Here is a 15,666-nt window from a genome sequence, read left to right on the forward strand (position 1 = left end):
TGTACGGATCTGAAATTAAATGCACTGAAAATTCAAACGATGAGTTAAGCCCCTCACAATGCGAGCTGTGCAGGTGTGCTATAGGCATGTGTTCGTATATATCCCAAGGTAGTAAGTTAATACGGTCACTCGTAACACCGTTGATTTAAGAAATAGCAGTCCTGAAATGGGCCGGCAGAGGGAGGCATTTAATTGACTTGTCTCACTCGTGCCTATTCATTATTCCCAGCTAAGAACAGCACCATTGCTACTAAAGATACCTGTATCTCCCATTACAAAGTGTCAGTCACTAATTCTTTGCGTTCTTCCGCTATACTTTGTTAATGTGTTCCAAACTGAACATTGATGTTTACGTGTTTTGTGGTCTTACATTTTTAAGTGGACAACGTGAGGGTTTTTTTTAATAGGAAAAATAGCAACCTATATATATAGGTAGCGTACAAAACGACTTAATTATAATTATACCGCAGCATCAGGAGGTAGTTGGCGTTATTGTCCGATTAGAGTTATTCATTAGATGAATTATTCGTAAATTATTATGAAGTGTTAGGAACGTGTGTTACTGTACGTCGTATGTTATTTGGATGTGAAATAGTCAATTTTGGGGGTACGATGGAAGATGGGATATTAATTAAAAATGCCTTTGAAAAATGAAATGGCCTAGTGGACATCGGGGTGCGGGGGTGCCCCCTCGCCCCGACATGCCTCTGACGTCTTTCTTGCTTGTTATGACGTCACAATGGTTGCTGTAGCGTCCACAGCTATTTTTATATGAGACCCCCAAACAAACGCGCAAAAGTATAGAGACGAGATGCGCGGAAGGCGGAAAACATGGTCGAAAAAGAAAATGTCGAAGAGGTGTAGGGTAAATAGAGGAGTGATTTTTTTCTTACTTGAGTAACTTTCGAATCGGTTTTTGTTGTTGTTATAAAAAAGTTGGTAACCGCAACGACTTCGTAAAACTAACTCGTTTTCTTCCGTAGACGGGCGGCTGCCAGATATACTCAGATTTCTGTTAGGTCACACATGTAACCGTGTATATTCATAAACTGGCTAATATTTAATACAATATTCTTTAGCAACAGTTTCAGGAAGGACTCTATATGGATTAATTATAATAATTATATAATTATTATATTTTATTATTCATATTATTCTCACACTATTTATTATAATAATTACAATGATAGTTACTGAGAGAATGTACAGTATATACTATATATACCGTATTAAAGAATCATCATATAATGTACTGTTCATGTTTTTATTGGATTCATTTTCTAATAATATAATTAAAAAATCTACAGTATATTGAATGCATGAATTATTTTATAAAGACCCCTACATTCATTTCTAAGTGTCAGATTTGTTCATTACTAATTGATCTGTGCCATAGGGGGAGGAAATCAATCAATAATTTAATAAGCCCATTCTAAGTCGGTGTCACTGTTAATTGCCGCAGGTTGTTCATCCTCCCGTCGGAGCACAGGGGCAACGCCTCCTGCTGGAGCTGCCCCTGGGAGCCAAGGTCCCCATCATCCCGGGAGTCCGCACCACCTTCTACACCACCAACCTCAGCGAGAGGGTGCGTGGGGGAGGCCTGTTAGCAGGCTGCCAGAGAAACAAGCCTGAGATAATGGCTACATTGGATATTGATGTTGCTTGCCCAGAGAATTGGGCACTTCTAAGGGCAGAAATGGGGTAACATGCTGGAGCCAGAACGCAAACAGAATTATACCCGTTTTTTACTTCTACAGCCCTGGATATCACACATCTTCACTTCCACTTCTGGGTTTTGATTTCTGAACCAGAATGTTTCTTATTAATAACTAAAATAATTCTAAACAATATTGTCACATTACACTAGGATTAAGATCCTTCTAATACAGTGATAATATAGTAGTGTGCACAAATATCTATGTAATATGTGTGTGTTTATGGGTGTTTTTTTCACTTGTGTTGTGTAAATCATAGTGTGATGATTGCCACTAAGTGATGATGACTTTTTCCAAAGCAATATCAATAAAAGACTTTCAGAGACATAAATTAATTGACTGTCAGACAAAAAGGCTTCAGCAGCACCACAGTCCAGGGGTCAACTTTCAGATGAAGTATATTTTTTAAAAAAAAAAAAAATATGCAGACAGCTTTGCACCCACTGGTGTTCCTGAACAGGTGTGGGTTAAGGTGTGGGTGTTGCTTTTACAGCTGTATCAGGATAGCGCCAGCTTCGTGCTCACGGATCCGAACAGCCATCAGATTGACTCTACTTACAACAGCCTGCATGACCCCAACCTGAAGCAGTATTTCAACAACAGAAACAGGCAGAGGCTTCTGGTTAAAAGGGGCTTAATAACACCACACAAGAAAGTAAGAATAACTCTCTCTATGTTAAACAATACATAATCTTTCTGTGATTGTAAATTGCAATTTGCACAACGTTAGAAACAGAAAATGTCTAAAAGGTTGTGTAATTCTGCTTATTTTTAGTCTCTTAATCCTCCATTTTGAATCCAGCGTATTTTCTATCATTATGTTCCTGTTCTGCCTTAATGGTACCTGGTGAGTCACTGTTCCTCTTCCCTGACTCTGTTTTTTGAGGTTATCTGCACCCCCAAAGAGTTCAACCAGTACCGGGAGTACCTGACCACAGTGAAACTCGACTGGGAGAAGAGCTATTTGGAACAGCAGGTAGGTCAAGGCTGCATCTTGGTCCTGAAAGATCCCAGGGCACTATTCAAGAGAGCAGGGGCATTAACCTCAGTGTCCTGCCTTCATTCCAGTAGTGCAGCAGTTTCTCACTTCAAACCCCTGACCTGCTGTGGATCCCCCAGGAGAGGGGCGTGTGGGTGCTATTGTGATACTCGGGAATAAGAAGAAGAAGAATTAGTAATAGTAGTAGTATAGCATGGCACAAGCATTCTTTCCCCTATTTGCCGCATGTTCTTCCTGGTCAGAAAGCAGAACAGAAGACACAGCGATGGAGAATAAGGATCTGCACAGAGCTCAGACAAAGTGAAGCTATGTTTCTGAGCCCCCCTTAAAACAGTTTCAATCTTTACATTTGCTTCTTTAACTCCCCTGTTGTGTCATAGCTTATCAGGACCAGGGCCCGTGCTCACTGTCTGTCTCCTCTTGCAGAAGGAGCTGGTGAAGCAGTTCCTCATCCTCCAGGAGAGGAACGAGATCCCCCAGGATGTGTCCGTCTGTGACATGAGGGAGTGGCTCCTGGAGCATGGGAGTACCATGCACCGCGATGGGGAGAGGGCAGCCAGGATGCGGTGAGAATGGACTGACCTGTCCACCTGGACATACCAGACAGCTGGCTTTCTTAAGCTGGACAATATCAACACAGTCTGATGAATAATGACAATATTAATAAGCATATGACAGATAAATGCATGGACTCACGACTGATTGGATGGATTTTTACATAGACAGGGCTTGAGGGGTGTCCAGGGGTGTCTGTAGGCTTTTTTCGCAGCTCTGCTGGTTCCTGTCTCAACAGGGCCAAGGTAATTGCTTCTCCCAGCCCTTTGGGCACAGCTGCTTTTAAACAGTCCTTGAAGACCTGCACACACCAGGACTGGACACCCCTTGGGAATGGATAAGAGAACATCAATGAGCTCTCCCTGTCTGAGGCCTCTGAAATCCAGAAAAGACTAAAGAGAGCTGTAGTTCTGCTTTGCATACTGTATATTAAGTCAAATATAGCAACAATGGAGAACTGCCACGTTCTACCTTTTCTGCCTCATCAATGGGTACTAGATAGATCAGGGATGTCAGACCTCCTGGGGGACATCTTTTGGTTAAACCTGAGTTAATCAGTTTAACTATTAACTTAATTATTTGTTAATTAGACATATAAAATATATTGTTCTTCAGGTCTTTTAAAAGTTGTTTACTGAAAGAATGCACCTCATTAAAAGTACAGTTATGTCTAAGACATCATTAGGCCTTTTTATAAGTATTGACACTGTAAACTTGGGTAAAACAAAAACCAGAAGACACCTGGCCCTGAGGGACTGAGATTGACTGACTCACTGACTGGCTGACTGATTGATCGATTGACTGATTGATTGACTGATTGATTGATTGTGGTGACCCCTGTTCTGTTTTATGCAAAGGCTGCAGTATGGCAAGCCCAGAGACGAGAGGCCCCTGAGCCACACTCAGTTGGTAAGAGTCATACATTTTCATTTGGGACACTGTATCGTATAATGCAAAACAGGAAAACATTCTCATTGTACATTTTAATCTGTGCCTGGGCTCATCTTACTGATTTATAAAGACTCCGCAGTTCAGGTGTGTTTTTCTTTGGTCTCACTTTTCGTGGTCAGTGCCCAGTGTATTCTGGTTTTCCTTACAGTCAGAATCTAATAAATAATTAACATCATTATTCTTTTAGACATATACACTTTTCTTAATATCTTACAGCTATTTATTCAAAACATTAATTCCATTGAAGGTACATTTTCCTATAAAACACTTGGGTAGAGCCTGGTTAGAGATATTATAATTATGCAGGTAATTAAATAATTAAAACCAGGTAATTAACTGAGAGCCCGAATGAAACAAAAACCGGAAGGCACCAGGATCTGTGTCTGAAACCCCTGAAGGGGCATGTGTATGTATGAATATAAAAAGAAATACATAAAATATTAAATTGACTGCACTCTTTTATGTAGTCAGTATTAAGTCTGACATAATATTTAAATGCATTCGTACACATTGTGATGCAATATCAACATTTAATATCTTGACTGCTAACTACTAAATTAAGACTTCTGTTTCAAGACCAATAATAAGGATAAGCATTGAAAATAATACTTTTGTCACTGTCAAGGTCATACCATGTGTTAGGTTGAGGATCATGTAGAACTGTACATGCTTGGGGAACATGAGAAGGCCCTCTCATAGAGAGCCTCTATGAAGGCCCTGTGCTTGCTACACAAGACTGCATGTGCTCCGCTCATGTCATGTGACCTGTGTCTTCTGCCCAGACCTGGAGGGTGAAGGAGCGGCTCATGCTGCAGGAGCTGGAGGTGGAGGCCCGCAGGGAGCTCCGGCTGGAGCGCCGCTGGTCCTACCCCAGGGCAGCAGGAGTTACAATGGTACCCAATCTTCTTGGTATGATGAGGGTGGGGTAGGTCTTTACTTCTGCTGATGCCAGCGGAGGCCCACATAGTGGAGAATTGCACTGAGGTACAGTTCTTTGAGTGTGTAGGTGTATCACCAATCAGACCTTGTAGCGTACACCAACAGGGTGTAGCGTGATGGATAATTTCTACACAGGTAGGGAGTAGTGTTTTCAATGGGGGAGAGTGTACTCTGTTTTAGGTGGCAGGATGAACTGGCCTTTCGATTTCAAGAATTCAATTCTTTCTTCCGATACAGAAAATAACAGAGGGGGATTTGAACATCCCACCCACCCCAGGACCCTCCCCTGTTTTGAGCCCTTGCACAAGCATGTTCAGTGGACCACAGGACTGGGGTAAGAAATAGAGCCAGCAGAGTCAACCTTCTTCAACAGCCTACAAAAGAATAAGCCCCTCTACCCCCCACTTCAGTGGTCTATAATGTCCATTAAGGACACACCGAGGATGCTGTCATCTGTCACAGGTGCCTGGAAATCCTCAGTGACGTTCAAATCAATCATGGAATAAAAAAAGTTGAATCCATTCCAACTATCATAAGCCTAAGGATTCTCTCAATAAAGGATAAGAGAAAGGGTGTGTAGCTCATAAAAAATCATAAGCATGTATCAAAATACTGATGGAAGACACAGCAGAGAAGCTGAAGGATTGATGTCAGGTTCTGATTTTATGTTTTCCGAATATGTAGTCAGATTGGGTGTTGTGAGGAGTCTGCATGGTCTTCTTTTGTCGTGTATGGGTGGTTTCCAACCATAGTCCAAAGACATGCTGTTAAGGTTAATTAGCATGTTGCCCCTTGCGGGCTTTGTGTTTGTCTCCACTCAACATGGCGCTCTGAGAATAAAGTGTTTAATGAAGATGAATGGATGTAGTCACAGTTTTTATGCTGAAGCTTGGAAATGAGTTTAGTCTTTTCTGTCTGTTCTAGATAGGATCAGGTTTTGAATGTACCCCTGTTTCTCCACCCTTTAGAAACAAAGATCTTCTCATCCCCATCTGAAGCAGACATGAGTTCTCCCTTAGAATCTCAGTCCTCCTACAGCAAGGTCCAGTCTGATCTGTGAGTGTCTTTTAAATGTACTCTCTGTTTAAAGGCAACACATGGAGCTAGAATTATCTATTTTTTGTATGAGAGTTTCTATGGAGTGTTTTTTATTTAGCACTGTATATTTGCATTAGATTTAAATAGAATTTGTTGTGAAATTGCATCATTATTAAAGTTCTTGACAATTGCTGATCGATGATTCAAAGGCAGCTCTCGTCTCTGTTGTCTATAAAAAGTCCAGGTTTTAATTAAAGCTGGGGATCTAAAACTTCTGAATAGAATTAACCATACATACCCCTTGTCTGTGCCCACTGTGATAAGTGTCTAAACTGCACTTCTGTTTATACAGGGAAATGAAGAGAGTGGCGGAACATTTCAAACAGACTGTAAGTTTTTTGTGTATGTGTATAAGTATATGTATTTTGCATATTGTTTGCTCCATTGTGTGCTATATCCTTGTGGCACAAGTGCAAAATACATAGAAAGTCAAGTCATGCAGCTCTGCAGCCTATAGTGCAGCAAAACCAAAGCACACCAAGATGGAAGTAGAACATGTATGTTAATAGCATGTGTCACATTTGTCAGTTTGGAGTCATCTTAAAGAAACTAAAAGAGACATCTAAGGAGCCCTTCTAATTTTTTTACATCCCAGATGATAGTTCAAACCATGCGAATTTGATTTTACTGCTTTTAGGAATTCTTTTCTGTACATGTCCTTTGCTTCACTTTGTTGTAAACAGATTACAGCGGAGGAGCTCAGCCCTGTTGCAAAGAACCTAGTGGAGTGGGTGGTGAGGGAAGTGAGCAACATTTTAATTCCTGCCATCCGGGAGTTTGAGGAGTTAAGGCGGGGGGGGTCCCACACACGGAGCAACATCAGCTGTTCAGAAGCCGCCGATCTGGGTGGAGCAGAGAGCAGCAGTTCTGTTCTTCAGAGTTGGTTGTACCCCTCACCTCTTACTTCTGGGAGGACCTCTGATGCGTCCCCATCATTCAGTATAAGTAGCCCGGAGACAGGGCAGGATTCCCCCAGGGAGATTAAACCTCAAAGCAGTGCCTCTGCTACCCCAACAGAGGAAGACATGAGGCTCATGACACCAGAGACTAACTTTTTGGCCCTCCCCTCTCCATCACTAATCAAGAAGGCGGAGAGCATTGTGTGGGATATATTTAACAAAGCAGTGGACATTGTCAGTTGTCTCCAGCCCGAGGCCAAAACTGAAGAAATGACTCCACTCTCCCATGACAAGGCCTTTATCCAAAAGGCGAAGAGCATTGTGTGGCATGTGGTTTGCAGGGCAGCGGAGGAGGTGAAATCACAGGCTGCAGGGGCAGACGTGCAGGTGGCACCCTGTCGTGGACCAGGGTCCCTTATCAGTAGCTCCAGAAGCAGCCTTTATTCTCATAACATTGTGGACACCGTCCTTGAAAGGGTGAAATCCAGTCTTGAGAAAACATCTGCATTGCCAGATAAGAAGGTAGATGGTGAAGCCTCAGGCTCCCAGGATTGCCAACCTTCCAACCTGACTTCACACTGTATCTCAGTAGGAGGTCAGTCCTTTGTGAGCAGTTTTGGGGATTCCAGCTCCACCTGTAGGCTTCTGGGAGGGCACCCATTGGAGATGAGATCTCAGGTACCAAAAGTGGAAAATGATGAGCTGGACGCAGACCTAGGGGTCTTTGCCCATGAGATAATTTCCTTGATCCTGAAAAAGATTAATACAGAAACAGAAGAAGAAAAGGATGTCAAAACAGAGGTAAAATCACCACCCTCTGAAATCCAGCTACAGACTGCTCCCAAATTAGGAGGCAAGAAGAAACAGAAATCTGATTTTAAGCCATCTTCCGAAAGTGCAATATGTGATAGCACAGACAGAAACCTCCAAAGCATACAGGTTGTCAGTGCCATATTCCAGGAAATTAAGTGCCAGATGGATGAAGAAGATCTCCTGAAATTTTTGTCAGGGGAAAAGCAATCTAAAGAAAGTCTTCAGGCCCGTGAGATTGTGACATCTGTCCTGGCTCAGCTGAAAAACAGAGATTCTTGGGACAAAGCCTCAAAGACCTCAGTGATTATGATGAAGAGTGGGAAAGCACCTTCTAAGACTGTCGTCCAACAAGCGAGTACTGTGCAGTCCCATATAGACTTATCCAGCAATGAGGGTGTGGCAGAGATTTTTGACATTTTTAAATCAAAATTCCGAAGAGCAGTGGTTCAGCCAGTTTGTGACATTATTGAAAAAGCAGCTGCCAAATTTATACGCCTTAAATCCACCTTGTCTCCTCTTGATGTTGTGAGGAGCAGAGAATCTAAGGAAACTGGGTTACAGAGCGATTGTGATGAAGATAAATCGTCAGGCTCATCTTCTTCTGAAGTAATTTTAGTGGCATGGGATATTGTGAATGCTATTCTTAAGAAACTTGTTGATGCCTCGGGCTCTGTTGACACTACTTGCTCAAAAGAAAGTGAGTTTAAACTCAGAACATTTGTCCAAGCAATGTCCCTGGACAGTGGTTCAGTTGATACAGTAGCCTCTGGAATGTCATTTTCGTTGTCCCAGATCCAGTTAGTCTCTGGACAGCTTGTAAACACAGTTGTGAGCAAACTCAAAGCCTTTGTAAGCCAAGATACATTGTCATCATCTAGTTCTTGGAAATTATCATCCAGCAAAAGTCCCTGTTCTGTGGATTGCCTAGAGCTGATTTCTGCCTTGACCCCAGGCTCAGCACCAGCTAGACTCAGTACTCAAGAAACTGATACTAACAGAAGTCCTTCAACAAGTGCAGGTACTTCTAATGGCTTGATTGGAAATTCAGGACCTTTAGGAATGCGCCAGGGTGCTCAGGAGAGGCAGTCAAACAGCCCTGTTGATGTGAAGAATGTTGTCAGTCAGATCCTGCGAACAGTCAAGACTGAGAGAGCCTATAAAGCCAAACATGGGAAAGAGGCAACTTTGACAATTGACCAAGTGTCAACAATCATTACAGAAGTCATGTTTACCAACCTAATTGAAAGCGTGAAGGACCCTGCCACAGTGGCATACACATCCCCCCAGATCAGATACACTCTTAGCCCCTGTGACTCCCTTCCAGAGCTGGACAGATTCCGTGACCCTGTTTCATCATCCGTCACATCGCTCCTTGATGAGAAGTTTGGGGCCCAGGCTAAGAACCTGAAAACAGCCAAGCATACATTTAAGCGTGTCACAGCTCCCACCTTTGAGAAGTTGGTGCTTGAGCCTCATGGGAATAAAACAGACGTAGTCGTCCAAAAGGTTGCTGTGGAAGAGTTGAGTTCTGAAAGCCATGGAAGTGCAAAAGTGATGAAGGATGGCTTCCCAGTTTCAGAGGCTCTCTTTAGACCAGTACCAAAAGAGAAACTAACTCCCTCATCTGGGAATGTTTCACAGATCCCAGTTGATGTCAAACCTGTGGTTACTAGGCCCACTGGAAGTGGTCATGAAGAGGCCCGTGACAGTGCAAGCTTGCAGTCCAGTAGGAACAGTTCCACTTTGACTGAAGACATCCAACCTTATTTCTTTGCTGCAAAGATCTCAACAACCTCAGTTCAGCTTCTAAAATCAGTTGTGGACAAATTTGTCAAAAAGCTACTGACAGAGTGCTTTCTCTTCAATGAGCTTCTATCAAGTGAGTTAAGGCAGAAGCAGAAGAGCAGTCCTTCAGATGAGAGGGAGAGGAGGCGACAGGTTTTCAGGCACAAGCTTTCAAGTGACAGATCCTTGCTGGCAGAGGAAGACAGACCCCAGAGGCCTGGGGAGTGTGGTTGGCCAGATTCAGAGGAATACCACGAGATACTTGCGGCTTTCTCCAACCTGATGGTGAAAACTGTGATGGGAACTCTCATGCCTGGCATCACCTATGAAACCGGGACAACATGCATTGAGGATCAAGGTAAGCATTTCATTAACTAGGGATTCATAGTTCTCTTAACCACAAAGGGCAAAGTACTTGTGGGAAACGGGAAGTAGATGCAGAGACTAAGGGTTGTTGTTTTTTTTTTCATTTAAGCACTGGAAAGTTACAGGCCAGAAAACTATGCCGGTTTTTTAACTAAATCTTAGAATCTTACATATTTTGATCTTTAAAATGACTTTAGTCAGTGTAAATTAAGCTTTCAGATCATTTTATTTTGCTGCAGTGAACATTGTGTAAGCATAAAAGTGCCTTTCCGATTGCAGGTGGCAGCAAGCAAGCCAGTTCACACAGCTGTAATAAACGGAACAAGGATGCGAACAGCAGCCCCAGTAACAACATGCAGGAAGAGCGAGGCAGAGCCATTAGAAAGTCTTCCAAAGCTGATGGCAAACCCACTGAAGTTCAAGGGACGTCTACAGATCCTGAAAAGAATTCAGATAAAAAAGTAGTGAGGCCCAAAATATTCACTGAGGGCTCCTCAGGAGAAAGAAAAACATCAGATAAGTACCGTTGTACAACAATCGTGGTACATCCAAAAATCTCATCTAAGCCCCCCAAATATGAAAAGCCAAAATGCTCTGCAAAAGAGAGTTCAAAATCCATCAAAGAACAAGAAAAAGGAGCAGCAAAGGTATTGGAACCTGAGATAGATACCAAAGCTGACCCATCATCTGCCTCTGCATCCGAGCAAAATCCGAAATCTGAGTCTAAGGCTAGTCAGAATTCTTCTTCTTCATCTTCCTCATCCTACAGATCAGTAGAGTCTTCAGAAGTCATTATACTGAATTCTGAAGTAGTGCAAGATATTCTGTCCTGTCTGATGATGAAAATTTACCGTGACAATTTAGGAAAATCAGACTCTTCAGATGACAAGGATCTTCCCTCCACTTCCTCTGTGAGTCAGATTGCTTTGGATCTTTCTGACAGTGTCCTGAAAGAATTGGCAGAATTCGAGGGGATAGCCGTAGACAAACAAGCTGGTCAGAAGAATATATTCCACGAAACAAGCACTGTTAACAAGGTCGCCATCTTTGTGTACAAGGTCTTGTTGTACCATATTGGTTTTGACGCATTGCAGGAAACTGTAGCTTCAAAAAGTGAGGCTGTGGTCCAAATGATAGCCAGTTCAATAGCTAGGAAGGTTTTCAAACTTCAGAAACCAACTGGAAATGATTCAGCCCCATCTCAGTCTGCTTGCAAAAGCAGTGAATCTAGTGTGGTGTCAACCACTGCCCAAGACCAAATCATTAAACTCCCAGCACCCTCCACTTGTGTGTCCATCATAGCATCTGATATTGTAGAGGACATTATTACCAAGTTGCTCCTCAAAATAAGCTCTAATTGCTGGACACATGATGAAGAAAAGCAGAACAGATACAGTTCAGCTCTTAATGACATGGCAGCAGGTTTAGTGAAGTCTGTACTGGAGGACCTCTCCCCTGACCAGACAAGAAGTGCAGGCGTGAAAGAGCAAGGCACTGAAAAGAGAGTCCTTCACTCTCAACCTTCCAGTGTGAGAAAAGCCGTCAACTCAGCTCACCAGGACCTAGTGCAACAGAGCGGCTCCTCAGCTTCACTGCAGAAGGCAGTAAAATCTGGGAGTGAGGAAGTCACCACCGCAATCAGAGGGGCCGTTGTGAAGCAGATCTACGAGATCTTTCTTTCGGGATGTGACTCCTCATCCAGCTCAATCTCTAGCTCTACCTCATCCATCCAGTCCCACTCCAGTGAAGAAACCCGCAAAGTTCTCAAGTCTGCAGTGAGTGATGTTGGGTCCACCAGCAGTGAAAGTTCACCATCAGTATCATCTGTGCTCTCCTGTGAAGAATTTGAGATAAATTGTGAAACGGTGAAGGAAATTATAACCAGGCTGCTTCTGGAAATGCACCCTAACCTGTTCAAAGAAGGAGAGCAGCCCTGCCCGGCTGGGTCCAGCTTGCCTGTTAGCTCCCTCTTTGATGATGTAGTGAAGACGCTGTCAACTGTTCCGGGGGTGAAGATCACCCAGCATAAAGAAGGAAGCAGTTGTTACAAACCACTCAACATTACAAGAATTGTGCAATCTGTTCTTCAGCAACTGGTGCAGAAATCTGGCTCCAAGCTGATTCTCCAATTTGGAGTAGCATCCAAGAATAAGTCAGTCTACAAAGACATTGTTCAGTTTGTGGTCAATGAGATAATAAAAAGGAAAACAGACATGTGCGCGATTGTGCCCCCTGCTTTTGTCCCCGAAAAGGACTCCCAGTCTACTGATAGGGATTTGACTTCATCGCCCAGTGAACAGGAGGATGTGAATGCAACAGTTCCCTCCCCCACCACTGAGGATATTGTCTTGCCATTTGGATTGATTGAGAACATCATCGCCAGACTTCTTCTGAAAATGCACCCTCTTGTAGCACCTCCCCACGACTTCTATTGGCATCCAGACTGCCTGACGAAATCGCAGCTCTGCGAGGTTGCCCTGGACCTGACTGAGAAGACACAGACTGAGTTGTCCCAGATGCAAGGAGTGTCTATTGGAAGTGAAGAGGGAGAAGAGAATGGCTTTCCTCGACTTTCTGTAATTAAAGAGGTAGTGAATTTCATTCACAGGGAAATGCTTGAGACTATTGGCTCCAAGCCTGATCTCCAGAAAGCAGTTGCAACCAGAAGTCAGTCAGTACTCAACAAAATACCCACCTCTGTTATCCGTGAATTATTGAAACTATACAGTTCAGTTAGTGTCCATTACAGTCCATTACCCCATGAGTCTCACAAGATCATCAGCACTGCTCCGAGGCACTCAGGTACAGCCTGCAAGCAAGGGGCAGAAGATTATGCCATGACTTTCTTGAAGCGTCAGCAAGCAATCCTTCTCGGTTCAATAAAACCTGGAAGTTTTCTTCTGCCTCAAGACAGATTAGAACTATGCAAGGTGGATCCCTTTGCTTCCATAAGACCCAGGATAAACATGTCTCTTGCAGCCTCATATCAAATGTTTTTTGTGCCTGAACATTTCATAAGAGACATTCTGAACATTTTGCTGTGGAAACTGTGCCCTATTATGCCAGTCAATGATAAGGAACTCATCTCTAAGCGGAATGAACTGGAAGATACACTGCTAAGATCAGTGATGAAGGACATTGCGTTATCAGAGGGAAGAGACAATGTCTTTAGCCACTTCAACACAAGAATGAACCAAAAGGCAGAGGAGCGAATGGTCCATAAGATAGCAGATTCAGTCTACCATGAGCTCACACAGGGCTCCCAGAAACAAGGTATTTTCTCGGTTGATACCATCTATGAGAGCAAGGCCAAGCACCAGAAGGTCTCCAGGATTGTGACCAAGAAATTGCTTTTGTGTGGCAAATCTGTTCATCCTATCAATGAGACTAGACCTGCATTTAGCATCCAACAGATTGGAGAGATTTCAAAAAAGGTGGCCCAGCTGGTCCCTGTTGATACTGACAACAAGATTTCCCTCAGTGAGGCGTTTGAGAAAATCATGGCCAGCCTCCCACAGGAACCTGACACTGCAGCACCTATCGGTCCCCCGGAGGCCCCAGACAGTGAGGAACAGGAAGACACACAGGCTGCAGGGCTGGATGAAACACCCCATGATGTACAGGTACAAACAGAGGTAATGCAGATTTCATGTCTTCCCAAGAAAGTAGAGCATGCTTACAGCTGGTAAAGGCTTAAAGCTTAAAGTGGGATGATTAGCTGTTGGCATTTGCTTTCAAGAACGCATATAATCATAGTTTTGTCTTGTCTTTAAAAAAGCAGGAACTTTGCAACAACTATGGGCAGTCGAGGGGTTAAGACGCAAGTCATCATTCATTTTAAAAACGAATGCTGCTGTGTTTAATCATTGAAAGAAAAGCTAGATTTCATGCTCTCCCTGAACCTCTGCAGCATTTAGAATCTTTGAATTTCGTTTCCTGAAAGCAGTTTGGGGTGGTTTTTGTAACGGTGTGGGTGCGTGCCCTTTCTGTTTCAGACACAGCTTGCAATTGCAGATGAAGTCAATGAAGATGCAGACTCTGGGGAGCAATCTGACGAACCCCCAATAGGTACGTCCCTTAGTGCTTATTAACTGTATAATAACTGAGGGAGAAGATGGATATCTGACTCCAAAATGTTATCCCACACAAGGATCCTGCATCGAAGGGGTAGGGGGGGTAGGGGTTGGAGCGTATAAACAATAGCTTCTTGAGTTTCTGCAAAATTTGACGGATATGCCACGCGTTTTTAGAAAACAGCCAGATTTTGTTCCAAAACTAAAACTGACCCCAACGGTTTGACCAGACGAACAATGTAAAAAAAAAAATCGCTTGGTTTTGTTTTTTTCAGAAGTTGCCCTGCAAACTCAGAGAAAGAAATCGAAGAGCCGCGTCCGACGTTTTTTCTCCAGAATCAGAAAGGCGGTGTGCGGAATGTGCTGCGTCAAAAACCGCTCTGACTAATCAATCAAAAAAACACAAAAAAAATGGATTTAAAAATATTTTAAAAAATGATATATGAGCTACATATGTTTTTGCCCTCATTTTCTTCCGTAATTTATACTCCCTCCATTATTTAGCTGTTCCAAATCAAATTTATCTGCCCCCTCCAAATTACACCACATGGTTTAACTAAAATCCCCAGATGTTCCCCAATTGCATCCCCAGCCCAGACATTTCTCCTACAATGAACTTTTTGGCCAGCACAGCTGGTACCAAAAATGTCAGCTCCCAGGAGGATGGGGGTCAGCTCAGACGACCTCCTCCCCACCTCACCGGGCACCTGGTCAGGAGGAGTTAGTGTGGTGCTGTGGGGCTTCATTTACCCTGGCCTTGTCTGTCTCAACCCAGGGTCACCAACTGTACCTTTACTTTACCGCAAGGGAAGACTACTGTTTAATGATAAGTTTAATCAATAAAGATTTTCATTATCAACATTCTTGTCTGTCTCATAGCTTGAAAGCAGATTGAATGTGGACGATGTTCTGAGTGTATGGTTCGGACGTTTTTATTATTTCTTTGTGAAAAGCAGGTCCATCACATCACATTAGCTTCAGCCTTCATTATCTGAGAAAATATTCCGCAGCTTCTGCCTTCTGCTTTCAAGTCAATCATCTTTCTCCTTCTCCTTTTCAATGCCATATTTCCCATAAGGAAAGAATCTTCTTTGGATCTGATTACTCATTTATAGCGCCATCTGTTCTGTTGTAATTATCTGAGGAAAACAAGAGAATTTGCTGTCACTGGACCCTGTAATTCAATTGAACCAGCCTTTCCTCCTGTATTCCCTGGGTATAGAAGGAGGAAAAAGGAGACACAAGCCGTATTTCCTTAGACCTCAGAGCTGCGTTTTCTGTTTCTGCTGTGTAATGTGTGTTGTGTTTGTGCTTAAATGTGGTTTGACTTATACCTGTTTATGGATTTGGTATCTTTTTTTATCTATAGCTGGCAACATCATAGTTTGTTGATTTTTTTTGGCAGATAAACTATCTTCAGAGACAATATTTTTGTGCAGGAATAAGTGTATTCAAATGCGTGATCATATGTC

General features: G+C 43.0%; 1 protein-coding gene across 2 annotated transcripts; it reads left to right on the forward strand.

Annotated features, from left to right (window-relative positions):
- Positions 1-729: 729 nt before the first annotated feature.
- On the forward strand, positions 730-15,053 carry LOC148653942 (fibrous sheath-interacting protein 2-like). Of its 2 annotated transcripts, XM_088597070.1 has the most exons (15): positions 730-865; positions 1,463-1,585; positions 2,209-2,370; positions 2,602-2,691; positions 3,142-3,281; positions 4,128-4,179; positions 5,004-5,114; positions 5,398-5,494; positions 6,129-6,216; positions 6,551-6,587; positions 6,942-9,521; positions 9,612-10,113; positions 10,401-13,756; positions 14,117-14,189; positions 14,470-15,053. In XM_088597070.1, exons 1-15 carry the CDS (start codon positions 812-814, stop codon positions 14,580-14,582), a joined length of 7,578 nt encoding a protein of 2,525 aa, XP_088453196.1. In that variant the 5' UTR covers positions 730-811; the 3' UTR covers positions 14,583-15,053. The 2 variants fall into 2 exon arrangements, with proteins under 2 accessions (XP_088453196.1, XP_088453197.1); XM_088597071.1 differs by lacking the exons at positions 5,004-5,114; positions 5,398-5,494; positions 6,129-6,216; ... (4 more) ...; positions 14,117-14,189; positions 14,470-15,053 and adding an exon at positions 4,847-4,975.
- Positions 15,054-15,666: the final 613 nt, after the last annotated feature.

This window comes from Lepisosteus platostomus, chromosome 10 (assembly GCF_059453375.1).
Source record: "Lepisosteus platostomus isolate fLepPlt1 chromosome 10, fLepPlt1.hap1, whole genome shotgun sequence".
Taxonomy (NCBI): Eukaryota; Metazoa; Chordata; class Actinopteri; order Semionotiformes; family Lepisosteidae; genus Lepisosteus; species Lepisosteus platostomus.

Bases quoted from the DNA above. Each gene is read 5' to 3' on its own strand.
- LOC148653942 (XM_088597070.1), top strand. From the start codon at position 812: ATGCGCGGAAGGCGGAAAACATGGTCGAAAAAGAAAATGTCGAAGAGG. The intron at 4,180-5,003 runs GTAAGAGTCATA...TCTTCTGCCCAG, and splicing joins CCCTGAGCCACACTCAGTTG to ACCTGGAGGGTGAAGGAGCG. The intron at 9,522-9,611 runs GTGATGAAGGAT...AATGTTTCACAG, and splicing joins AAAGCCATGGAAGTGCAAAA to ATCCCAGTTGATGTCAAACC.